Below are 26,706 nucleotides of genomic sequence, written 5' to 3' on the forward strand. Positions count from 1 at the left end.
GACTTCTTCACAGTCTTAAAAGACTGAAACATGAAGTCCCACAGCTGTATGCAGCATTAAAAGAATTAAACTATACTTGTAGCTCTAATCTGCAAAGTTGTGTTCCTGAAATCCACATGCTAACTTGCAGTGTTTGATAAGTAATCTACAATGTATCTCACCAGTACAAGTCCTGTACTGCTCTGCATCTTTCTTTCCTACATTCTAATGCCAGCAATATGAAGTTAGTAATCCAGAAATATTAGAACAAATTTCCAGTGGTATTCTGATAATTTTGGAACCAAGTCCAAAATTTTCAAAAAAGTATTTCACACCCAAAGAAACAGTTAAACTATACTTGAAAGTGAGAACAATAAAGTAGTTAAATATTTGTTTAAGTTTTTACATGTGCAATGGATACTATGATTTACAGTATTTATGAAAAAATACATAATGAAAAGAGAATTCTTCCATGCCATTTCTCTGAAATACCCAATACCAGAACAGGTTTTCATCTATTTTAGCCATAAGGTTGGATAAGTACATGAAGGTATAACATTAAGAATAATTGAACTGGCCAAGAAAACTAATGGAAAGCACTGAAACATACTGCAAGAATTCAAAATTGCAAATAGAAGAAACAGCTAATCAGTGATGACAGCTACTCTTGATAAAAGAATAAAAAATAACCAGGTTATTGTGTAATGAAAGTTAATAAGATATAACCAAATCTTGTATTATACCATAAAGTATTATATCATATGGTAGTGTTATGACACTACCTTCTTGATATATCTACAAATATGGCAAGAAGGATCGTGTTAATTTTTTTCATTATAAAATTTTAGTCTGCCATTTTGTACCTAATATCACTTTATTTGAGCATCATTTCTGTACTTTATTCAGTTGTCATAATTCTATATATTGACCAAACATTAAATATATAACAAGAAAAAAAATATACCTCAAATGTCAATTCAATCTAACTCCTGTTTCTAAACTGTATAAAGTAAATTAAGTAGTACCTACATCAAAAGTTCAAACTGACATTTGATGTCTGACCTGAAATGAACAATGATAATTACATTATATGCTAGTTTCACTAAGAGGTTAGAAGAAATACAGCTGGACAATTAACTGACTACTTACAATTAGTGATTACAGGAATTATTGTCACTAAAAATAACCAGTTAATTCATATGACTAAATCAATTAATCCTATGTGTACAGGAAGATCCAAGTGCACGCCACAAGCTTTTTATGGATGCACATTCAAAATTTAATTATTATCCATGTGTGCTAAATATGTTTTGTGAAAAACATGATATATTTCAAGCTTTCATGTTATCTTCATTTCCCCGAGTCATATCTGCACTCTTAAATTCCCCATTTTAGTTTTTGTACCCTTTTAAAGGTTTCAAGTGTTCAATTAATTCCAAACTCACACTAAAATGACAAGCCAAAAAAGCAAAATCTTAACATTCAATACTCTCACCTTCACTAAGAAAATACTAAATTCTTAACATCCACGTAATATGCCTTCCTTCTCTGTCTTTCAAGGCATGTCAATAATTCTTTCTGAAATACTTTTTGGACATGCTTATAACTAATAAAATAGGCAAATTTTAATGTATTCTTTTCAATTATAGTTTAAATTTTAGCAGAAAAGGTAGAAGTTTCCAAACAAATATTGTTTTGCATTGAAGTTAATGCTCCAAAGAGTATTTTTTTTTTTTTTTTTTACCTATCAATAACATAGCTAGATCAGTTAAATCATAGTAGTTCTGGAACATTGTATTTTGGTGCATGATATACATTGCATTTTAAAATGCATATTTGATAGCTTCATGAATCATTATGTAAACAACCAACACTGGGTGAAAAACAGTCTTATTGAAGTACATTCTCAAGCAGAAATAAGCTTATTAGCTAGGGTACGTGATAGATTTCTTGTTCTTATGTATATTTTTCATTTATTGTTATATATTTTTAATAAAAATAACCAAAATGTTAAAAAGAGACATTAGGTTAGTTAAAATTACTACACTGAAGAAAAAAAATTTCTTGCAATCACTCACCAATGAATGCTCTTAAAGTGGTTTGACATCATGCAATAAAACCAGATACTTTGTTTACCCTATGTTCTCCTTCCGAATGACATGTTGATTGTCACAGTACTAAAGACAGTTCAAAGATACACTAATACAGCAGTAAGCAGAAAACAGGTGTCAAAAAATTACAAAAGGCAAGCCTGCCTGATAAATAATTGCCATAATTTACAATCATAGTAGAAGGAAAATGTTTTGATTTTTAAATGTATTTTTCAATTTTTCATTTCACTATACATTGTTAAAGTATAACCTTTATCAAAAATTTTGATATTCACTTAGGAAGATCAAGAGATTATGCAAATAAAATATGAAAACCGTAAATTCAAAGAGAATTATTTTATTATTAGTATGAAAACCGCCTTTCACTCAGATTGACTCATTAAAGGATTTGTAAATTTACACACAAATCTTTAGTACAATAATATTAAAAAATCTATTTCTTTTTAATGACAAACTTATTGTACTTGCAATTTTGTACAACTAAACTTACTACAATACAAGTTATTATATGCAAGTTTTATGATTATATAGTTGGCCAAAATGACTGAACCAGGATACAGAAAACTAATGATATAAAAATAATCAACTTACAGAAATTAGTGTTTCTGATTATTCAAAGTGTTACAAGAGAATAACAGATTATTTACTGAGCCCATGAATTAATCAGTATTCAAATTCCACTAAATCACACAATTCTAAGCAGAAACTTGAAAGATGGTTTTGGACCACAGACTATAGTGCATACACTTGAAAGTGTATAAACCTTACATAAACAAATAATCACTGTCTACAACTCCATCATAGACTACCATTTCCATCAATAGGAAACTGATTGTGAATCCTATTCTACTTTTAGCAACAGTAAAAGTCCTGATATGTTTCTAGAGTTGGACAGTTAACTCAGTTAATAAATATAATTAATTACCTATAGATACTGATTAGTGATTATTGTCAGGTAAAATAAATGATTTATCCAAAACCCAAATGAATCACTTAATGCCTTGATAATTATTTCTAATATTTACGGTTTTCTGATTAATACAAAGATGCTTATCTTATTATCATCTCGGGTCGTGACTCACAAAAACAACTAATCAAAACTAGTGTTTTCAATTGTACCAGTTAAATAGGGCTTATATGAGAATAATTGAATGAGCTTGATAATCATCAGATAAATTTCACTATTCAAATCAGCTCTGTTTCTTTTGTAGTTAAATAATTTAATCAATCAATGAGTGTACTATTAACAGACATTACTTAAACTTCTGACAAAATCGTTATGTGTATATATTTATCAATTACATGCAAGTTAATTTCCTTGACACTTACAGTGGTCACCTACTAATCCACCATGCTGATACAGATGCGACTGACTCCTGTTATTTTTAATTCTCATACGACTGAGAACAGCAAAGAATTGGAGCTATTATAATTCAACTGTTTTTTTTATCCTTGTTGAAATGTGATTTAATACCTTTTTGCATTACTAAATCATCACATTTACAAATTACTGTCAATATATGTAACAACTTCAAAATACATGTATACAACTTCAAAACCTTGCATACACGTCACCTCAAACAAACAAATATTCCACATGTAAACATTCTTCCAATACTAAATGAAGGGATGAAATATTAAGATTTCCAATACATAAGCCTAAAAACGCCCATATTACCTACAATTTTAGATTTCAAGTGATGGTACTTGATTGCATTAATTGAAACATTTTTTCCAAAAAATGTTCACATATGTCACTCTCTGGGGAGGAAAAATGAGTAACTTGCTTCCTATATACTTTACATAAAGGTAATACACTCATTACATCTTGCACATCTTGTAACAATAATTTGCTTTCACTAATTTTCAGCCATTTTAATGTCTTCTGTGATTCACAGAGATATTTTATTCCAGTGATGGTCACCATTGTTTTACTTAGACACAACATTTCCAAAGAGGGGAATGCTTTGTCTGACAGGGACATTATGCCTCTGTCTGTAACCCATGTTTTTCCTAAAAACAGCTTCTGCAGTTTAGGGCACCTTTCTGAAATAATGTGTAGAGTATCATCCGAAATGTTTGTACCTTCAATATCAATAACTGTTAATGTTTCTGACCTACTTACAAACATAAATACTCCATCATCACTGATGTAGTCACAGCTTTCAAGATAAAGTTCTTGTAAATTTGAAAGTTTTGTGAAGAATGGCATGTCATGGTCAGAAATACACCAACAATGACTGACATCTAAGCATTTCAGTTGAGGACCAGAAGGTGAATCAGTACAACAGAAGAGCTGATCTGCATGAAAGAATGATCGACGTAAAGAAAGTGTTGTCAGTTTTGGAGGTAGATCTTGAATTGTTATATCTGTCCAGTTGATTTGTTTAGCAACAAAAGCACCTTCTATAACAAGGGTTTGAAGGTCTGGAGAGTTTCTGGAAATCTCGGCTATGAGACCAGGAGTGAGAAATGGTACCTCATTTAACACCAGCCCACATATGTAAAGATGGTTAACTGCTGTAGTCAGTCTGGAAACAAGCTTTGCTAACTGCTGTGTCGTTAATTTGATATCTGTAGCATCTACAAATCTCCAGAGTGTCTTAGATCGGGTAAGCTGGTACCACAACTTGCAAACCCTGAAATTAAAAAGTCTGGATAAATAAAGTGACACAAACCTTAAAAGGAACCAATAAGCTATAAAATGATTAAAAACTTATTGTTAATTGGGGAAACATAATAGATTTTTACAAAAATTATATATTTTGTTTTGTACTACATCACTGAAGCAAAGTTTGTATGTTTTGTTTTTGAATCTTGCACAAAGCTACTCGAGGGATATCTGCACTAGCTGTCCCTAATTTAGCAGAAGACAAGAGGGAAGGCAACTAGTCATCACTGCCCACTGCCAACTCTTGGGCTTCTCTTTTACCAATGAATAGTGAGATTGACCATCACATAATAACACCCCACAGCTGAAAAGGCAAGCACGTTTGGTATAATGGGGATATGAACCCTCGACCCTCAGATTACGAGTCGCACGCCTTAACCCACCTGATCATGCTTAGCCTGAAGCAAAGTTAACAATTATTTAACACTTATACAACAATATATTAGTGAAATTTCTATTTTCTTAAGTTGGGAAAAACACAAGCTTCTCTTTGGAAACTGAAGTTATACTGATTCTTTGGTGAAGAGCCCCAAATTAGTAAAACAATCTTGATACAAGGTTTTCTTTCAGCCGCCCAAAAGAAGCTAGCTAGGTTCTTCAGAGGTTTTTAGAAATACTATGTCAGATATACCATATTACATTTAAATGTAAGCATGATGTTTTCTAGACACAACTACCAAGTAGATGTTGCAATAACATCAAAACCTAAACATTTCTTAAATATTTAACCAAATGATAACATATGGTTAACATAGAACCATTTTATCATTCAAGGCTGTGTGTGCATGTTTTCCTTAGAGCAAAGCCACACCAGGCTACCTGCTGAGCCAACCAAGAGGATTGAACCCCTGACTTTAGCACTGTAAATCTGTAGACTTACTGCTGTACTAGCGGGGAGCTCTTTCAAGGCTGTATTTGCACACATCTTTTATTTTCCAGAAATTTGTCAATTTCTCTCTTAAGCCCCTGTAAAGTATGGGCCCCATCACTGCTGAAGCAACTCTTTCCATCAGTCATTAGAAAACTAAAATTGTCTTAGTGGGAGCCTTATCCATCTTTTCCAAATCTTAGACTTGTGTCCATTCACATTATCCTGAAAATGTCAGACGTTTTTTACCACAGTGTGTCCCCAGATAATCTTGTTAAACTATAATAAAAAAAGTCACATCCCTAATATATAAGGAAATCAAAATCATACGTTATTCCAATATATATATAAAAACAGCTCGTTTGGGTTGAGAAAATTTTTTTACGTAGAGGAGCGAACAACGTTTCAACCTTCTTTGGTCATCGTCAGGACCACAAAGAAAGGAAGAGGTAACTCACTGGAAGCTGACCACATGTTTTGAAATTTTGCGTTTGTTTATGTTTGTTTCTTTATTTAGTATTTGAGTGTTTTCTATGGTTATGTTGCGTTTATTTGACTTGCAGTGTTTGAACACATGTGAAGGTGACTTTTTATGTTCTTTGAATCTGGTTTCCATTTTTTTACTTGTTTCTCCAATATAGAAGTTGTGGCAGTTATCACATTGTATTTGATAATATTGGTGTGGTGTTTGTCAGTGTAGTGTTTACATAGTATAGACCTCAGTTTTGTGCCTGGTTTTTGAATAAATGTGGTATTAACTGGAATGTCATTTTGTTACTAGTTTTTGCCAACCAAAACGAGCCATTTTTTACAAATATATTTTTCTCTACAAGTGGGTTTTCTCCACATCACTGAATGTTATTCCAAGTGAGACCTTGAAATTGCTATATAGACTTGTAATCAACATCTATACATTCACACAAAACTTATTTAGCTTTACTACTGACAACAGAGCATTGCTTCAATGGTTTCAGTGATTCAACCATTATGTCAATATTCTCAAGTCACACTATTAAATCAGTTCCAATCAATTTTAAATGTGTAATCCAAACTACGATGAACTCGATACTTATGCTGAATTGATTATAAATAAAGACCACTTGTTAAACATTTGTCCAAATTATCACCTGATTCAAGCCATTCTGTGGTACCTTAACATCTTCTACAGCTAAACATACCCAAGAGTTTAACCTCATAAGCATTTACTAGTCACACCCTTATAATTATCTGTAACATTCATGAAAATAAAAAGGCCCAAGTACTGATCCATGAGCCACACAACTAGTAATCAGCATTCAGTTTGACAGAACCTCATACATAACCATCTTTGCTTTCTCACATCCAACCATCTACAATATAATCAATTCTTCTTTTTCCAACCATTATTAATGTGACTTTCATAGGTAATTTCCTAAATGGGATTACATTAAAAGTTTTGAAAATCTGTGTAATTCAAATAACAATAACATCTTCAAAAAACAAACAAGAGATAAATAAGAAATTTTTTTTTGTAGTATATCCATACTAATTTTATTTAAAGATATAATTAAATGAATTTATAAAGCTAAGTGACTTATAACTTCCAGGGTAGCTCCAATCACCCCCAATGCCTGAAAGACTGTCTGCAGTTTTTAAAGCAGAGGGGGGGACACACAAGTACTTCCACAGAGTTTCTGATGTACTAAATATGAAGATTAATAAAATTGATGTTTCTGTGATTTAACTTCCACTGTTCTTCGAAAGTAGCCTTAAATATAATGTTTGACTTTTCTGACTTTTGCACAGTACTGTAGGTATTTTGTCTAAATTCCTGTAATTTTTGGTAATCTTCCATTAATTTGGTAAACTTCTTAAACTTGTGCCAATTATCCCCAGTTTTTACCTCTCCATCATTAGAAAGAATTAAGTTTCTTCTTCAATGTCATCCTTTTTCACTTTTAGGAAGACACCTACTTTAATTATAAGCAATTTATATTCAAACAATTCTCACAGATCACCTTTAAAACCAATATCTTTATACAAAAGTGTGTGACCTGAGTGAAATATAGGAACAGATTTTAACAATCTGCATGTGTGTGTTCCAAGTATCCAGACACAATGTATATATTTAATAGTGGTATGCATCAAAACTCATCTTCATATAAATCATGCACTTGTCAAACATTAAAAATGACACTTTTTCCTTAGTATACAAAAAAGGATATATTACAGGAAGTTGAAGAAATTTCTCTTACATTTATTTTTTCTTGCAAACATTTAACCTTTTCCATTGGCCACATCATCTGGTTTACTGACTCAAACTTTTACTGAACTACTAATTTAAATCTATATCATTAACTTTGGCAACAAGCTGTAGATTACAATTCAACTTTTCATATTGTACATTCTTTACTTTTTGAATTTAAAACTAAATATTAGAAAAAAAAACCTAAACCTGATTTTTTATGTGTCATATTGCATGTTTTATGCTGTTCTAATTCAAATTAGATATTTGTGATGTTAAAATACACAAGTTACAAATATACAAATTAAGAACTCATATTACTAATATTGATAAGCTATAATATAAAATGAAAACCTCTTATGTTTTCTATTTGTTGAAATATTGCTCATGTTCTAAGTTAAATACAGTGGCCTTGCTCACCTATATCCATTTTTGGAAACAGTCCATTAGGTACAGTTATTTCTACATAAGATATGTGAAAAACTACTTGAAAGCTCAAAATATCCTTAAAGTGGTTTTCTCAGTCATTTTCAAGTAAAATAACATTATCTCTTTCTTCTGAGACAAACCTTTGCACTGGTAAGCCAAGTCTTTAGTCTGTTTGAAATTTCATATTTTTTTAGACACATACAACTTATTAAACTTTTGATATTATAATGAAAGTCTATGGTATCAACATAGTAATTTATGATTTTTTGGTTATTCAAATTAAATATGTACAAAATAAAAAAAAAATTATATCATTTCACATTCTCCACGTTCAAAATTTCTTAAGGGTTAGCAACCTATAATAAGCAACAACTGAATACAAGGGTCGTAACTATAAGAGATACTTGTTTGCTTTACTTCTTTATTTATTGTTCTATGCTTTAAGAAAAACAAGTTTAAAAACTTATTTGTAAATAGTAATAATGTATATGCATACATAATGTATTATAACTGAAATGTGACTATTTTACAAAATACTAGTACACTAAATCAGCAAAGTCAGGTTACTTTGTAAACATTAGTTTTATATTCTTGGATGTGATAACAAGTACATATGCAAAGAGCCATTGTGACTTCTCTGATGTTAAGTATATACAAATGACACTTATGCTATTTAGACTAAACATTTGTGTTTGAATTATAACTTGTAGTAATTCTAGGAATAAAATAAAGGTTAAATTTATTTGTTAATGTTTTATGGCAGTTATGAGATCAGTCAGATTTACTGAACATGAATAAAGATTCTGATTCAATAATGAAAGTGAAATAAAATATAATGCTTCTTTATTAGAAACATTTAATAATTACCTAGATGTTATGGAGACTTAAAATGCAAAATTTAAACAATTTTTGATGCACAAAAGTATTTTACATTTTGAAATGAAAACTATTCTGCATGCGAGATAGTCAACATTTGGAAATAACAAATTTTACAAGAAAAACTAATTAAAAACCTAATACTTTGCATATAGAAGCCATGTAATATTTACCAATAGCCTGTAAAATTTTGTAATCATGTGTACATAATCAGAAATCATTGTATAATTATTGTCATGGACAGTTTTGTGGCTCTGAGTTGGGTGGATTCCATCCCATCCAACCTTTAATGAGAGAGTTACATAAAGAAACACTCCATGAGAAAAAATTTATTGTGAATGGTAAATGAACAAACTTACAAATCCAATCTTCTTAAAAATCAGATTGTTAAAATAATGAGTAATTCTTTAAATGAGATAAGTAGCAGAGGTCAATATAGAGATCTGTTACAAGGTTACTTATTCACTAATGATAAATCTTGTATTATGATCTCAAAATTAATTTAAAATTTAGAACAAATTTAATTACTTTCCTCTTAATATGTAGAAAACAGAAAAATTAATTAGAATCCTGCACAGGGATTCATTATCCCACACACAGCCCAAAGAAGAACTCCCAAAAAGGCCACACATATTTCTATCCCACATCCCTAAAGTTCATAATGCTTTTTAACCATCTTTTCTGATTCAATTTGCAACATGTACTCTTAGTTGTATTACAAAAAAAGGATTATCCTTGTTACCAAATAAACTGTCAAGATATTCTACACTTTAGCATCTGGCAAGAAAACCTAGTCCTACTCTATATAAAGTAAATCTACTTGTTCCTCTTTCAGAGTGGCCATAAATTTAAAGCAATTTATTTGGATACAAAATATAATCAAAACAAAAAATACTGCAAGCATGTGCAAGTAGCTATTTATTGGTTCCTTAACTGTGCGCACTGAAGTAAATATAAAAGTGACTTGTTAGATCTTTCACCAAACAAACTTGTACATTTCCATAACTACTGATTTTGAACTTATAAAAATGCAAATTGATAGCAGTGAATGAATTGCTCATAACAAGTACATGCAACATAAATAAATTTAATGAAGGAACTACATTATATAGAGTTAAGTAAATTTGGAAACATCACACTGTTAGGCTAAGCAATTTTTTTCCTTCAATCTTACACACAAATTCACAGTAATTAAAGCTTAAATTATTGAATTAATTTTGGTTCTGTGAATATTTTTAAAATCTCAATAAAATATGATGTTTAGTTAATTCTAACAGTCACAAATAAAAAACAAATAAACAGTATTATAAAGATACCCAAGTTACTTCAGAATATTAACACATGTTATGCTTTCCAAAATTCTGTTATTTTTTAAAAACTTTAAATTTGTTTAATGCAGTGACACTGGTACTACATTTACATGAGCTGAATATGAAATGGATTAGGTGGTGTAGATTGTAAATGGTTACACTTGATGAATATACAAATAGAACTTAAACTACATTTCTTGAAGTAAAAATGTATCTCAGAATGACTGGTATCCGTACCAACACTTACTAATGAAGCAGGAAATAATGTTTCAACCTCCCTTGGTCATCTTCAGGTTAACAAAGAAAGAGAGTGTGCTGGACACATCTAGGGATAAGAGTGTAAAGTGGTACAGGATTGTAAGGGGCATTGTAGTTGGATGTTGGTTTATTAATTAGTACAGGTATAAAGATATTCCTTTACACTGGTATAATTTTGGTTTTAGTTCTTGTATAAGTAGGACTTATTTGATCTTGCATTTATTTATATTTGTTTCCCTACTTAATAATCTGGGTGTTTTCTATGGTTATGTTGTGCTTATTTGATTTGCAGTGTTCAAAATTGTGTGAAGGTGTTTTTATTTTCTTTGAACCTGGTTTTCATTTTTCTGCTTGTTTCTCCAATACAGAAGTTGTGGCAGTTGTTGCATTGTATTTAATAATGTTGGTGTGTGGACTTTAGTTTTGTTTTTTGAGTCTCTGTTTTTTTTTTTTACTGAAATGTTGTGTTTTGTTACAAGTTTTTTTCCAAATGTTGGTTTTTATTTGGTAATGTTACAAACATATGGTATGCAGCAGTGTAAGGTTTTGTAGTTTATTTTATCTTGGGATTTATTATCGTTTGTTTGTTGTTTGGAGGAAATTTCTTGATGTTGATGAAGTGTTTTATTTTGTTGATTTCACTGTTAATTTTATTGGGTGAGCATAATTTTGTGGCTATGTTTATTTGGTTTCTTAATATATGAAGTTTTTGTTATGGTTCATGTGCTGAGTCTCAGGGAATATATAGTCTAGTATGGGTGATTTTTCTATGGATTTCTGTTTTGAATTGTGTATCAGTTCTTGTGATCTTGAAAAATGCTATTTGGTTAGTTTTTATGAGGAAACACTGAAAATTCCAAATCCTGGTACTCTGACTTATATACACAAACACAGATATTACTTTAATTCACAAACTGTCAACCCACATGCAGTAAGAAACATTTAAACAATATTGTTATGTTGGTTTTGTCTACAAAAGAAGCTTAGTACTTTGGCTGCCTGCCTTATGGAGTATATGTAACATTAAAGTAAGAAAAATCTTTCACCTGTTTTTGAGATATTGAACATTATTTTAATTTGTTAAAAATTTAATGTAAACCACAAGTTCTTTATCAGTTCATGTGCGAGTTATTCTACAGAAAAACTGTAATAATGGAAATGTTATAATCCATGAAACAATTAGAAGACCTGACACGTAGATGCAAAACGTGGTATGTGACATTCCTAACAAAATTGAAGGCCTATGAATATAAAGCATTTTGTCCAAAAATAAAATAAACATTTGTAAAATTTGATATATTTAGTTGTTTTCTGGCACAAAACTACACAACTGGCTTCCTGCACTCTATACACCATAGGGAACTGACAGCCTATTTTATCATTGCAAGCCAATTAAATTACTGCTGACCTACTGAGAGAGAGATGAAATACATGATAAAATTAAATTTTCATATAATAATAGGTAATGGTTTTATTTAATAAATATATTTTTTATTAAACTGCAGACAAAGTTAATTGTATTAAAACTGCAAAATTATAAACATGGTATGTTGCTTCTAAGCTTGTTATATACAAAATATGTTAATAAGGTCCTAAATGCCACACTTTTTTTATGTATGTCTCAAAGTTTGTTCCTTAAGAAATTATTTCAAAAGTTTGACACACCTAACAATGAAAATTTCATACATGTCTATGCTTTGAAATAAAAACTATACACGTGTTACTTTCATATGCTGAATGCTTACAAATTCATGAAAAAAGTCAGAGTATGTTAATGATGGGTAATAATTTTGTTGTTTTTGTTCAGATTGAGGTGAACATTGTAAACAAAAATTCTTAAATTAATAACATAGTTTGATTTATCTATTAAAATTTACAATGTTATTCTGACTAGTACAACTTCAGGAGAAAGAGTGCTGTAAGTTTTACTGGAATACACTACAGAACCTGATAAATTTAGGATGCATGACAAAAGCTTTTCTTTAAAATGGTTTGAAGTTACTATAAATACATGTAAATGTACTTATACCAAGTAGTTTATGAGAGTTAATAAACTTGGATTTTAAATGACCAGATTGTTAACTAAGTGTTGTATGGTATACAAAAGACAGACAAGACACCATGAATAAAATTTTCTGGCTAAAAGTGCAGAATGTACTCATCAAAATTATTAATATTTTAGCATTCACTCATGTTATGTCTACTAAGATTTACTTGTTTCAAGCCATCTTAAAAAAACCCATAAGCTAACATACATTGTAGTTAAGCACAAATTATTGATAAGTGATTCCTTCATACCTTCCTGCACGACAAAGATCACCAAACTGTAACAATCGAAAAATCTTTAACAGCACAACTTCAGGCAAGTTTTGTGTTATTTCCATTCCTGCAGTTGTTTCACGTTCATACAACAAATCTTGTATATTTCCACCTGAAAAAACTTACAGCATGAAGCAAGTATCACCATCAGGAAAGGTGAAAATCTAGATGAAAAAGTACAAAGTGAGAGAATTACATAATTTGTACTTTATGGAGTGTAATCATTTCTGGTATCACATCATAAAAGAATAAATCCTATAATTCTTAAAAAAAAATTCTTAAGCTATACAACTGAATGAAATGTTATTCAAAGCACAAAAAAATACAAATTTTACAAATTAAAATACTTTAAAAGATGTTTATGTAAGTATTATATCAACAGTGATCTTTGTAGTATATATTTACTTAACCCAGAGCAGCAAATAGGTTGTAGATTCAAAATAAGTAAAGCCATTGAAGTAAGAAATCATTATGTCTTACCCAAGTAGATAATTTCAGAGTTCTATAAGATTGAATAAGTTACACAAGAATATCAAGGTCACACATACATTATACCTTTACATAGGTGTGTTGTTATTCTTAATTAAGATTGAATTCTGATACTTTAGTATATTCCATTGTATTTTGAATTCTAAAATCACTCGTACTTTTTTTTTCAGTTTAGTACGAGTTGAGTTGTTTGTGCAACTTTTGTGTGTTCTTAATGTCAGAAAAATATCTAAGTTGTTCTGGGATAGTGGACTTTCACATCACACAAATAAAAAGACCATTATAATTCAAAAGCTTTTTATATAGTTATTTTAAATGTAATAATAAAGAAAAATTAAATAGGCCAAAATTTATGGGTGAATGAAACAGATCTATGCCATGTAATCCCAACATGGCCAGTCTTGACACCTGACAGATCATGGAAAACAAAAAATCTAAAACGTCTGTATCACTGTTTGGAACTTACAAGAAGATATATCTTCATACTAGACCCCACATTGACATAGATTGAACAGTTCATAGAAGCCCAAATTGTGCTTTCATCACTGAAAACTGAGCAGAAGACAAAATTTCCTAAATTCTCTGTATTTCTGTAAAAAAGTATCTTTGTACTAAAATCACATGTGAACTGGCAAAAATTTGATGGCATAATTGTCAAAAAGTGCCTGAAACTATGCTTTTTATGGTATATTGACCTCATCCTTATAATAAAATGGGCAGGTTCAACATTTTGTGTTCAACAGTGTGTGTTGCTTGTAGAAAAATATTTTTGTACTAAATACCATGAAAATTGGCCAAACCAAGTCCGAGTAATTGACCAAAACCTTTGAAATGAAGGAATGGAGATTACTTGAAAGGTGTTTGAAAGATGAAACAACAGAAAAACAGTATGCCCTTTTGTGGAGGCATAAATACTGTATATGTAATTCTCTTCAAAATTGTACCTGAAAAGAACTTTAAATACCTTGATGACAAGAAAACCCACTTATAGAGAAAAATAAGTATGTAAAAAAGGCTGATTCAGGTTGAGAAAATTTTTTATGTAGAGGAGTGAGCAATGTTTCGACTTTCTTTGGTTATCATCAGGTTCACAGAGAAAGAAAGAGGTAACTGACTGACAGCTGACCACATGTTTGAAGGGAGTTGTGTAACTGAGTATAGGAATGTAGAGGGCATGCTTAGATGTTGGATTATATTTATCAATATAGGCATAAAGGCGTTCCTTTGTATTGGTTTATTTTGGGCTTAAGTTGTTGTACAAGCAAGTCTTGTTTAATTCTGCATTTATTTATGTTTGTTTTTTTATTTTTTTTAAAGATGAACAGGTCTATCTGGTGTACAGAAATCAATCACAATTGTTCTTTCTAATGTTTAATAAACATACTATTTTGTATGAAACTAGCCTAGAAATAATCACTTATCAACTTTACATCCTCTGTTCTTTCAAAGCTACAGATAAGCCCTGAATTTCAAATGCAACTGATAATTAACCAATCTCAGGATATTTAAAATATGTAAGGGTTTAAAGTTGAAATGTATTTGCATAGCTACACATGTATGTATGCAGAACCTAAAGCAAGAAAAAATCTAAAAGTAATAAGTAATCTGATAAATATTTTGCTAGACTATCGTCTTTTTTTAAAACAATGTTAAGGTGGTATTTAAAGTTATACATGTAAAAACGGTTGGTGTGGGTAGAGAAAGATCCGACCAACAATTAAACACAGATGAGATGCATCTACTTAACAAAGGACTCAACTTTGCAATAGCACCTAGGTACATTCCAACCTTAGAAATTAAAACATGTTTAGAAGACTTAGCCAGAAGACTTGTGATACTTTCCACAGAAAACCAAAAATAACCAACAAGAAAGAAGACAACTTCAACAATTTTATTGACATCAAACAACCAAACTTACCCAAAAAAATTAGAAATTTATATATTCCAGAAACACTTAAAAACAACATATTAAACAATTTTTTCAAATAATTATCTCACAAAACCATCAACATACTTTCACAAAACAGCCTTATGAAAAGAGACATTAATTCCATTAAAAACCTAAAACAAGACAAAAACATTAAAATTCTAAATGCAGATAAAGGAAACACTACTCATAATGAACACAAATGAATACATCCAAAAAATGAACATCCTATCAGACACAAACAAATTTAAACCAATACACATAAATCCAACTAAACAAAATACTACTAAAAATGAAAAAAGCCAACACAATTTCACAAACACTTTTATTCCTACCTATGCAAGACCAACTCACGCACACCACAAATATACAGCATCCCCAAACTTCATAAACCAGATTGTGCATTACAACCAATAATGTCCATATATGAATCATTTAATTACAATCTTTATAAATACATAGCATGGGCATTCTCCAAATATGTAACATCAGCCAGCTCATTCATCAAAGACTCTTTTAATTTCAAGTCTAACCTTAATCAACTTAATCATAAAGCCTTAATGGCCAGTTTGGATGTTATATCCCTCTTTACAGAAGTCCCAACCACCAAAGCCTGCAAGATAGCCTTAGAACTCTATATCCAAGACCCTAACCCATCAATAGACATTCCCAGCAACCAATTAGCAACCCTCATAGAATTCACCACAATAAAAACAAACTTTATGTTCAACAATCACAACTGTATACAAACAAATGGCCTAAGCATGGACAACCCAGTATCACCAGTTCTAGCCAATATTTTTATGACACAAGTTGAAACACAAACAATTAACACAGCATTATATCCACAGTACAGTTATGAAGACTGCATGGTTGTGGGATTCATATCTACAGAACACATTTTTTTTCAATCACATTAACTTCACATGTGAACAGGAAAAAAGCAATCAAATATCATTTCTTAACCTCAAAATTACAAGAACCAACACACACTTTAAAATCAAAATCCACCAAAAAATCACCCATACTGGACTATACATTCCTTGGGATTCAGCACATAAAACAAAACAAAAACTCAACCTACTAAGAAACCAAATAAACAGCCATAAAACTATACTCACCAGACAAAATTAACATCAAATTAGATAAAATAAAACAATACTTCACCAACAAGTTTCTTCCACAAACCTTAGAAAACATTATACCCACACACCTAGAGAAAAAGCAAAATCAACTAACAAAAGTAATATATCTCACGAGTTAAAAAATCATGAAACCATCTACTGTTGCATGCCATATATTCCCAACACCAAGAGAAAAATAACCAATATTTGGCAAAAACTAGTAACAAAATACGACATTCCAGTTAATACCAAATTTATTCAAAAACCAGGTAAAAATCTACACTGACAAACACAACACCAACATTATTTATAAAATACAATGTGATAACTGCCACGATTTCTATATTGGAAAAACAAGTAGAAAAATGGAAACCAGATTCAAAGAACACAAAAGTCACCTTCATATGTTTTTCAACAGTGCAAATCAAATAAACACAATATAACAATAGAAAACACCCAAATACCAAAAGGTTGTTAATCTTTCATTTCAACTTTTAAAATCCCCTAATAAACAGTACATCATGTCTTCTATCAAGCTTACTTAGCTAATGCTTTCATCCTATTAACTTTGGTAAAGTTAATTTTTGATATTACGACTTTTTTTTAAACATAAATGACATTATCTGGAAATATTAATACCCGCATTACTTTTTAAAATAAACACTTTATAATTCGGACTCATGCTTTGATGAATTCAACATAATTTATGAAAAATACCATCAGATAAACACATTGTATATATCATTAAGACACTGTTCAGCAGTGAAATGATGGGTTGGTACATTTTTGACCCTACTTATGCATCTGGTTACCACAAAACATACCAAATTCAAGCCCTGAATAATTATGTTAACAAAAGTACGGATTTTATTAAAACCAAAGACCATTCTGTTTACTGCTTCACGCCATGGTTAAGTTACACATAATGCATTAATAACAATACGTACCAAGTGGGTTAAATGACAGATCAGAGGATATGCGAAGGTTCAGGTATAATGATCTTTATTTTAAACTGCTGAACTAGTGGAGGTAACCCAGTTAGCAGCATCCAGGGCAACAATGACACTGTTCAGCTCTTTGAACCAAATGTTAGAACTGACTGTCATTTTTATTGCATCCATAGCTAAGAATGTGGATTACAATTTTTATATTCAGTAGAATTATAGCTTGAATTTGGCCCCTTCAATTTACAGCTTAACATGTTAACCACTACACAAACTTGGACTTAAGCAATGGAAACAAGTGGCCTAAAATTTATGATAAAAATCAAACTACTTTATTATTTTTTTACATTTTTCTTACTTAGTCCATTATGGAAACCAGAGGAAAATATAAACAGAAATTGTCCAAGTGTTTTCTCAAAGGCTTTGATTAGAGTATTTGAGCAAAGCCATGCAAGATTTGATGCACTAGCAATTCTTAATTTTGAAGCAGCAAACTAGAAAGAATGCAACTATTTAATAGCATCCACTACCAACTTTTGGAACACTATAATCAAAAGTAGTGTTTGACTGCCACTTTTATAATGCACCCATGGGTTCCAAAGTGCAGGATGAGATTTTGCAGAACCAGCATAAAAACTAAGGGCTTTTACAATAACATTTGAACATGTTAATCACTAGCCTTTGACCGCAAGTCACTGCCCAGGAGGCCTGTTCATCAATGCTAAAACTCATCACCAAGACTAGACCACGTTGGCCAAAATTCAATCTAAAATACTTTTTCATATACTTTACAAAACATTTATATTAGTGTCAAACATCTACAGCTGGAAAAATAATACACTGAATCACAACATAATCTTCATAGAAGACAAAGGGAATGTTTTGTGTTCAATTTTTTTTTTTATTATACATGTTTGTATTTTCCAATCATTTTTATAAAATTTTTAGTTTCTTGTATTTGACTGAAAAATGTGTTTGACAATCGTTTTATTGAAATAAAACCATTTCTTTCTAATGAAATGTCAATTTTATGCAACAAAGTGCCAGATTTTTTGCAACAATGTGTAATTTGTCATCTTAAAAATACAAGGTGTAATTACCAAATTACGAACTTAGATTCTCACTTGGAAACAATCTTTTGAAGCAATTTTCCTGACATAATTAAGTTCTCACTTTGAAACAAACAAACCTAACACTAACTTACAAGATATCTTAAAAAAGTAATATAAAATAAAAAGGCAGACTATATAAAAAATATTTGAGTAAGAAATTCTTTTTTTCCCAAAACCTGGTGAGACATTGCTAATATCCCTGTTACTAGGGCTATCATCAAAGTTTAAAGATAAAACACGTTTTCATAATTTCAATGCTTTTCAAGGCAGAATTTTAAAATCCCCTCTACACATTTGGTTTTGATGTTGTCTAATTTTGAGAGACTGGACAATTTATCCAATATATTTTTATATTTTATTACCACAATCACATTTTATGTTATATATGTCATGTTTTTGTTTGTTCTTTAGAGCTTTAAAGTAGGTAACAGAGCACTTATGTGAAGAGTTATATACAATTTTTACTTCAGGTTTTAAGTTAATAAATAAATAGAACATTTCAGGAACAAAAGGAAAATGAGAAATTTGTAATGGTTTATGTTACTGATAAGGGAAAGGCTGGAATTAGTGTAAAATTATTTGTAATTTTTGAATTCAATAAAAGCTCTGTCTATGAAATATCAGGGTGAAACCTCTAGATACAGCAACATTTTTTTAAGTAGTTAAGTTCAATGTCTAAGCCCATTTTGCAAGTACAGTAGGTAGAAATTTGTGACAGGTGGTTGTTAAATCTATGGTGTGGATACAGACAAGTTTTCCTGTGTAAGTTGGTGATCATTTTCTTGTTATCTCTCATAACTTTAACAAATAAAGGGAGAAGGAAGTTTTCAGACTCTATTTCATATGTAAAGGTTAAAGGTTGGATATGCTGTTGTCATATGCTACATATATCATTCATGTAACATAGCTAGTTTATTTGTTTTTTATATAAATGTGTGAAAGAATATCCAAAAAGTTCTTTGAACACAGACATGTATGCATCACTGAGGGAATATCACATAGCTAAACCAGTGTTTTGTTTGTAGAAGTTGTCTCCATAGGTAAAGTAAGTGTTACTCGCACAGTATTTAGTTAAGCTGGTAAGATGGTTTATATCAGTAGGAACAAGGTCTGCTCATTCCAGTTTGGGTTTAAAATAGATTAGGGCCTGTTTTGCAGGTACAGAAGTGAACAGGTAATTTATGTTAAAAGATACAACATCTAGGATACATTATAGATTATATTCATGAAGTCTTGGAATTTTAAAGAGAGAAACAGTCTCTAAGAAAAGAACAAGTTTGATAGTTACAAATTTAGTGACATTTTGTATAGTCTAGCCTATGCTAGACATGCATGGCAATTTCTTCTTTTATATTTTTGGAAAAGCATAGAATAGTTGGTTAGCTGTAAAAGTGGGTGGTACATGCTTTAACAAGTTATTTTATGTAGGTAGAATCTTTACTAGCTGAGTAGTTTCTTTGACGAGTATACAAGCCATCATACAGTAGTGAACTTACTTCATGTCAATAATGAGATTTATAAGTGAATTCTACCATCCAGCTACCTTTATCTGCTCTAGTTGAATATTTTTTACTGTCACACCTTAATTTAAAAACTTTTATTTCTTTGTTATTTAGGTTATCTTCAAGCGTACTCTCATTGCATCTTTGAAGGGTTGAAAACATGTTGACTGAATTTTTCAGTTTAACTATAAAGTTGTTGATGTTACTTTCAGTGGTGGCTGTTATAAGTTCACTTGGTACAGAACTACATTTAAAAGCAAAATTTAAACCTAAGTTTAAGACAGACATTTGCTCATTAATTAATTATCAGAAATTGTTTACTTCTCTTTTCTGGTTTTCTCTTTCCATTTGTTCTGAATTTTCTTTTCCTGGTTGATCTTTGGTTATGCAGTTCTGTAGATGAACCAATACAGAAGAGTCTAGAAATCATGCATTTATTACTGTTACAGTAGATATTAATTTTACCGCAAAAGTTTTGCAGATCTTTACTGGTAGTAAATAATGAAAACAAATTCATACTCAAATAAAAACAAAAATTCATTTGTACAGCACAAAAAATAATAATCTCACCAGAAGGTTTTTGTCAGTGAATAACAAACACAGTTAGTGATTAATTATATTTTTTGTTCATAAAAGCAAATACAGAAATTGTAATCCAGTAAAAACATACTTACCAAACAGTTCAATTTAATTTCGAGTCATGGAACATACCAAAAGAAACAGTTTTTTATCTTTTTTGTTTATTTAAAACAACAGTTTTTGTGTAAGTTGGTTCATCTACCATAGCCATGTACGAGCTATATTTCAAACAGTTGATTTAAATAACTTACTTTAGAAATTAATTTGGCAAAAAGCTGTGCATTTTATCCTGATTCCCAACAGTCTGTTTTTGTTAAAATTGATGCTTACACAATTTTACATGTTGAAATATATCAAGATGTTGCAATTACTATATGTACCTGTTTCCTTACGCTGTACTTTTAACTATATTACCTTTCATGCTACTTTAAACCAAGCATTTTTTTCTATGAAATATAGGAGTTGTAGGAAAATGACTTAAAATATAGAAAGTTTTGGCATTTCAATTGCTGCAATTTGGAAAATTAGATAAATAGTTGTGTGCATATTTTGAGCATATATGTATAAATAACAAATATCAGTTGGAAATCTGGGTCTTCATTTTTCCTAGATACATCAACTGTTTGAAGCATGTTTGTTTCCTTCACTGACAGTGGGTTTGACAGATCTGACCATTAACCTCTTTAGAATGTCATTCATTTCATTGTTATTCTAACATTGTTGAAAAAGTACTTTTATAATATCCCCAAAAATATGCCACAATCAGTTCTGACTGAAAGAAAGAAGTGAACAAACTGAGTTTTCAGTGGTTGTAAATGGTGATAATTGGTTTTCACACTGGTGCTGACATCAACTCTTGGCCTAGAAAGAACATTCTAATCAAGATTTAATTCTTAAATTAAAATTGAATTTTTATAAATGTGTAATGTAGAAATGTATAGTCAAAACTAAAAATTTTAAATTAAACAAATTTCTGAATTAAATTTTAATGTTACCATTACAATAAAATTTTAATATGGAGCTACAGATCTATATTCTGGTATACGAGTCTGTATTGTGATATCATCACAATACCCATTGTTTCCCATTACCTTTGTTTTTATCATCAGACTTTGGGCCTCTTTAGAAGTTGGATTTCATGTACATCACATGATTCAACTCATCAATACTCAAGTCAATTTTTATCCAGGGACTGGCAACATGCATATTGTCTTGATGTGCACATTTTTTAAACTGTTGCAAATGAATCTACAGGCAACATGAGTATCTTCATCCCAATCTGCAACAACAGAATCCAATTCACCTTTCAAAATGACACTACATATACATATGCACTTTTTTTTACTTCCAGCGTAGACTACACTACCACATTAACAGTTTTGACTAAATACCTGTCATTTCTGCCTTTTGAACAATGAACCTTTTTTGGAAACTAGGTGAAATATGCATGTGCAAAAAACAAGTGGTTTCATTTACTTGGCTATAGGACCATGTCAGTGTTCTCTACATCTGTCTTTGCATGAATGCAAAAGAAAAATCTTGACAATCATTGTACATGGTTGTGTAAATAAGATACTCATCTAGTTTTGTACCTTATTTGGAGTCTGAGCAAGTATAAATCTTGGTATAATGATTAATGTAAATACCCGTCTTACAAAAATAAGAGGAGAAACATTCAAATCCATAAATACAGTACACTCAGGTTAGAAAATTTAATGAATGAATCATGACCAGTTAAAGCCAAAGTGGCTAAACAAATACTACATTTTCTAAAAGCAAAAGCATATCAAAAAGTAGCTTTTGTTTCAAAATTTTTCAGATCCATATAATTTAATGAACTGGCATTTCATGAGGTATATAAACAGACTATCATGATATTTATAAACAATCAAGTTGTGTAATGGTGCATATTAATTATATGTATGCTGAGGTTGGTGCAATCTGTTGTGCATGCTATCTGATACTATACATCTGTTTCTTCATGACTATGCAACATTTTCTATATAACAAACAAGCTAGAACTACTAATATGTTATCTTTTGTAATATAAGATATTTACACTTGCACCATTTGTATAAGGACTCTTCATAGCAAAAACATTGAAATTTTATAGGAGAAATATTCCAATTATAGTAACAGAGAAAATCCATAGGAATCTTGACCAAAATACAGGAAATATAGGAATCACTAAGTAACTAGGTTGATGACTTACATCAAATGTGATGAAGCTTTTTATTATCCATACTAACACTACATTCAGAGGTCACATTAATGCAGAACTCTGCACTGTACAAGAATTAAAATGTTAAGAAAATGAAAAACTGAGATATTGCATTTTTAAAATGCAGATGTAACCCCACTTGTCAATCAATATAAGTAATGAACAGTTGAATCATAGGTATGTATCAAGACCAAATGGCCACGTACTAAAAATATGAAATTATTCAACACCAAATTAACTGCAATAAGTTCTAAGCTGATGTGTAGGGAAGAACAGAGTTCCTGAGAATAAAACATATGCTCTAACCATCTAACGAGATGCACCTGTGAAAAGGTGCAAATTGGGACAGGGAGAAGGCAGAGAAATACCAACCGAGGTTTTGTCTCTGTTGAGCCACAAGGCAAAGTCTACTTAAAGGAAAGGATATTGTTTATGCAATATTCACTGAAGACCATGCATGATATAATGGTTTCCTTGATGGCCAAGGTCCCCAAAAGAAATAGATCCTTGTGCACAGGGAGAAGATTTAACTTTAGTAGTTAAAAGTTCCCTCAATCTCATACAAAAAGAAGGCTGGACCCTGTTGAGAAACACCACCAAATAAAGCAGCTCCATGTAGGAGGAAGTGTATACAAATGGGAAAGACTTGTTCAAATGGAGCTAAAAGTAATGATGGAACTGCAAACCTTGGTCATGAACATGGCAAATAGCTTCGACTAGATGACAGAAGACTCAAGGCACAGACACCATCTGTACAATGTAGTAACATCAACTGAATCACATATAGGTTTGGGCATTTGAGAGTTATCATGTACTGTGCAAGTGAATAAACTGTTATATTTGCACCTAAAACACATTACAGTGCCATTTACTTGGCTGTTGCTTGCTGCAGATATCTTGTAACCTAGCAAGACAAAGTTCTGCTTCATGTCATTTGATAGGAGCCAAGCTTCTGTTACGCAGATAATGTCATTTTATCGGATTATCACATCATTTAAGATATCTTCATAGTGCTTCTATAAAGACTGGTAATTTAGCACTGATATTTTCATTGCATCCTTATTTATAGTATTCCACTATGTGTAAATGACGTTAATAGCCTTCTCTACCAGAGTCTTTGCTTCTGTATATGCTGACTGGTTATATTTGAAGTTTGACTCAAAAAAACTTTGTAATATATATACGATTATTTGAACCTGATCCAGAATAATAATATACATTTGTGAGCTAGTAAAAATAGTACTTACATCAGTTTCAAGACATGGGTACAGTTTGGTCTTACATGCCTTTTGTGAGCAGTGATGACCCCACAAAGTGTGAGGAAAACTGAATCAATTTCACTATCATTGATATGATCACTGAGGGTGTCTCTCTCTCACACACTATATCTGAATTCAATTCATTCAGTTGAGATTACAGTTACATTCGAGTATTATGCCATAAAACGTTTTTATATTTTTTAGTCCAAGCATAATAGTTCATAGAATGGTTCCAAGTTTTTAACTGCAGCATAGAGGCAAAAAGATTGGCTCTGAGATTTTAGATTTTTTCATGTGGAAACTTTTAGTTTATAGATCCATCTCTTGACCAATCTGAGGTCTAATTACAATCACAGCTAGTGAGGAGTTCCTTTTTTTAAATAATTTATTCAGCTTGGTGATTTGGAAGTGTAGGCCATGACTAGAGAATTTCAGGTTACACTGCCACAACCTTCAAATCTACTCACACTGTTTTTGTTATGGCAAAGCCACTAAGGTAATGTGCCACTGACTAGAGGAAAACATTGGATGAAAACAATCACTGCAAATGTTTTAATTTTTTACTTGTATACACAATTTGAGTAACATTCTATTAATCATTTAATGGGGAGCATCTATTAATCAATTAGTAAATGCCAGTAATTAGCCAGCTCCAAGCATGGGGAAATTTTCAGTTTCAAGGAACTTGTACTGCTATTCCTGTCACACACAAATCTGATGAATGTAGCTAATGTAGGATTTGTTAGAGATGATGGTCATGTTCTAGTTGATCAGTCTCTTAAGTCATCCAAGCAAATAGAAATTTAGGGTGTATTTACAGAAACAGTGAATACAAATCTAATATGTTTATTAGTCAGGCCACATTTGAGAATGTCATGTTGTCTTGAGCCCCTTATCTCAGAAATAGCATTGAACTGTTAGAAAGAATTAAATGGAGAGCTGAAAGGATGATACAGAGATAGAGGGTATCCAAATGAAGTAGTTAATATTACAAGTTTAGGCAGGAAAACAATAATCTTCAGCTAAGATAATTTTGTTTTTCTAACAGAATTGTCAGCCTCTGAAATAGGTAGCATTTAGATGTGGTGAATGCAGTTAACTGAACTGAGTTTAAGGGACAACTGGATTTGAGTATTCTAAAGTGTAATTTAACATATAGGATGGCCTAGATGAGCTACAAGACTCTTTGCCATTATTCATTTTTATGTATACATAAAGATCGTCTAATAGGGCACCATTTGTAGGCATGTCTTTGTTATGAATTAATTGGTATTTTATCCAATGTCAATATCAGAAGAGATAAGCATTTTGTAATTTGTATTAAATTCATGTGGTAACACACTTCACAGAAGACAGTTGTTACACAGAAACATAAAGCAGATATGTTAAACATATTTCTAACACTTGTTTTAATTTTTAATTTATTCACCAAACAACCAGTTTACAGAAATAGTCCTAATGATGTTTATGTGATCTCTCTGAAATCTTAACTCTTAATGCATTGATATACACACACACACACACATACATATATATATATAAATATGTTTAGTTGGATTTATTTTCACCTTGAAAAGCCTTGCATTAGATTCAAAAGGATTACTAACATACACAATTTTTAATCTCAAAGTTGAATTTTCAGTTACTGTCTATTAATAGTATAAGAAGTCGTCTTTTCTGGCATTGCACATTTCACTTGTACTTTTGTAATGACCACATTGAATGTAATAGTATTAACAATAAACAGATTTAATCAAGGTGTAAAACTAGCAGTAACACTGTTACTGTTGGTGTCACTAAACTAGTATTGCTACTACTAGCAGTAAACATGGTAACTACCCATCTTATACTTACCTAATAAACCATACTAGTATTACCACTTCGTTTCTACTAAAAGTTGGCATCCTCAGACCTTGGCCAGTAAGCAAAATAAACGAAAGTAATTTTTTCAGCCGCTAACGGCTGGGCAATAATACTTATAACTTTCATACTGTTCATGTTAATTCACTTAAAACTTGGGCTTAAATTAAATCAAGTTCAACTTCAAAGTTAACAAACTTTGAAATTCGTATGATAGTAAGTAATAATTTCCCGATAACTGAAATCAATAAAGAGTCGATAGGTTTAAAACTATAAACATAATTTATAATATTTAATACTTAATTAATATAATGAACTGCAGAAAATTGACACCTGCCATCCAACTAAATAACCTCCACAGAGCGCCATCTTAAGTACGAAACAAGTAAAAGTTAAATAACACACTGTTTAGGCCTAATTTATTTTTAGAATTTATAATAGCTTTGTATATATTAATATGTAAAATATGAAAATATTAAAGCAAAGAGGTAAAAAGACCACAAGGACAGCGCTACAACAAGTTCTGTTTTAAAAATAATGCCAGGCAAATAACATACCATACTGAAAGGAAAAACGTGAATGATGAGACTGTAGAAAGTTACATTACTATAAAATTCTTATTTAAATATGAAAAAATACAAAAT

At 30.8% G+C, this 26,706-nt stretch overlaps 1 protein-coding gene across 4 annotated transcripts; it reads right to left on the minus strand.

The window, feature by feature from the left end:
* Positions 1 to 2,306: 2,306 nt before the first annotated feature.
* LOC143225477 (F-box/LRR-repeat protein 12-like) lies at positions 2,307 to 26,435 on the minus strand. 4 transcript variants are annotated; one of them, XM_076454965.1, is made up of 5 exons: positions 26,057 to 26,431; positions 21,814 to 22,001; positions 20,465 to 20,562; positions 13,025 to 13,209; positions 2,307 to 4,729 (listed from the first exon to the last, which is right to left on the minus strand). In XM_076454965.1, the coding sequence occupies exons 4-5, from the start codon at positions 13,108 to 13,110 to the stop codon at positions 3,784 to 3,786; spliced, it is 1,032 nt and encodes a 343-aa protein (XP_076311080.1). In that variant the 5' UTR covers positions 13,111 to 13,209; positions 20,465 to 20,562; positions 21,814 to 22,001; positions 26,057 to 26,431; the 3' UTR covers positions 2,307 to 3,783. The 4 variants fall into 4 exon arrangements, with proteins under 4 accessions (XP_076311080.1, XP_076311096.1, XP_076311088.1 ...); XM_076454981.1 differs by having other exon boundaries at positions 20,465 to 20,536; positions 26,057 to 26,430; XM_076454973.1 differs by lacking the exon at positions 21,814 to 22,001 and having other exon boundaries at positions 20,465 to 20,536; positions 26,057 to 26,435.
* Positions 26,436 to 26,706: the final 271 nt, after the last annotated feature.

Source organism: Tachypleus tridentatus, chromosome 1, assembly GCF_004210375.1.
Source record: "Tachypleus tridentatus isolate NWPU-2018 chromosome 1, ASM421037v1, whole genome shotgun sequence".
NCBI classification, from domain to species: domain Eukaryota; kingdom Metazoa; phylum Arthropoda; class Merostomata; order Xiphosura; family Limulidae; genus Tachypleus; species Tachypleus tridentatus.

Excerpts from the sequence above, each read along its gene's own strand:
- LOC143225477 (XM_076454973.1), bottom strand. The coding sequence starts at position 13,110 with ATGGAAATAACACAAAACTTGCCTGAAGTTGTGCTGTTAAAGATTTTT. Across the intron at positions 4,730-13,024 it reads GATCTTTGTCGTGCAGGAAG|GGTTTGCAAGTTGTGGTACC; the intron begins GTATGAAGGAAT and ends TTTTAATTTCAG.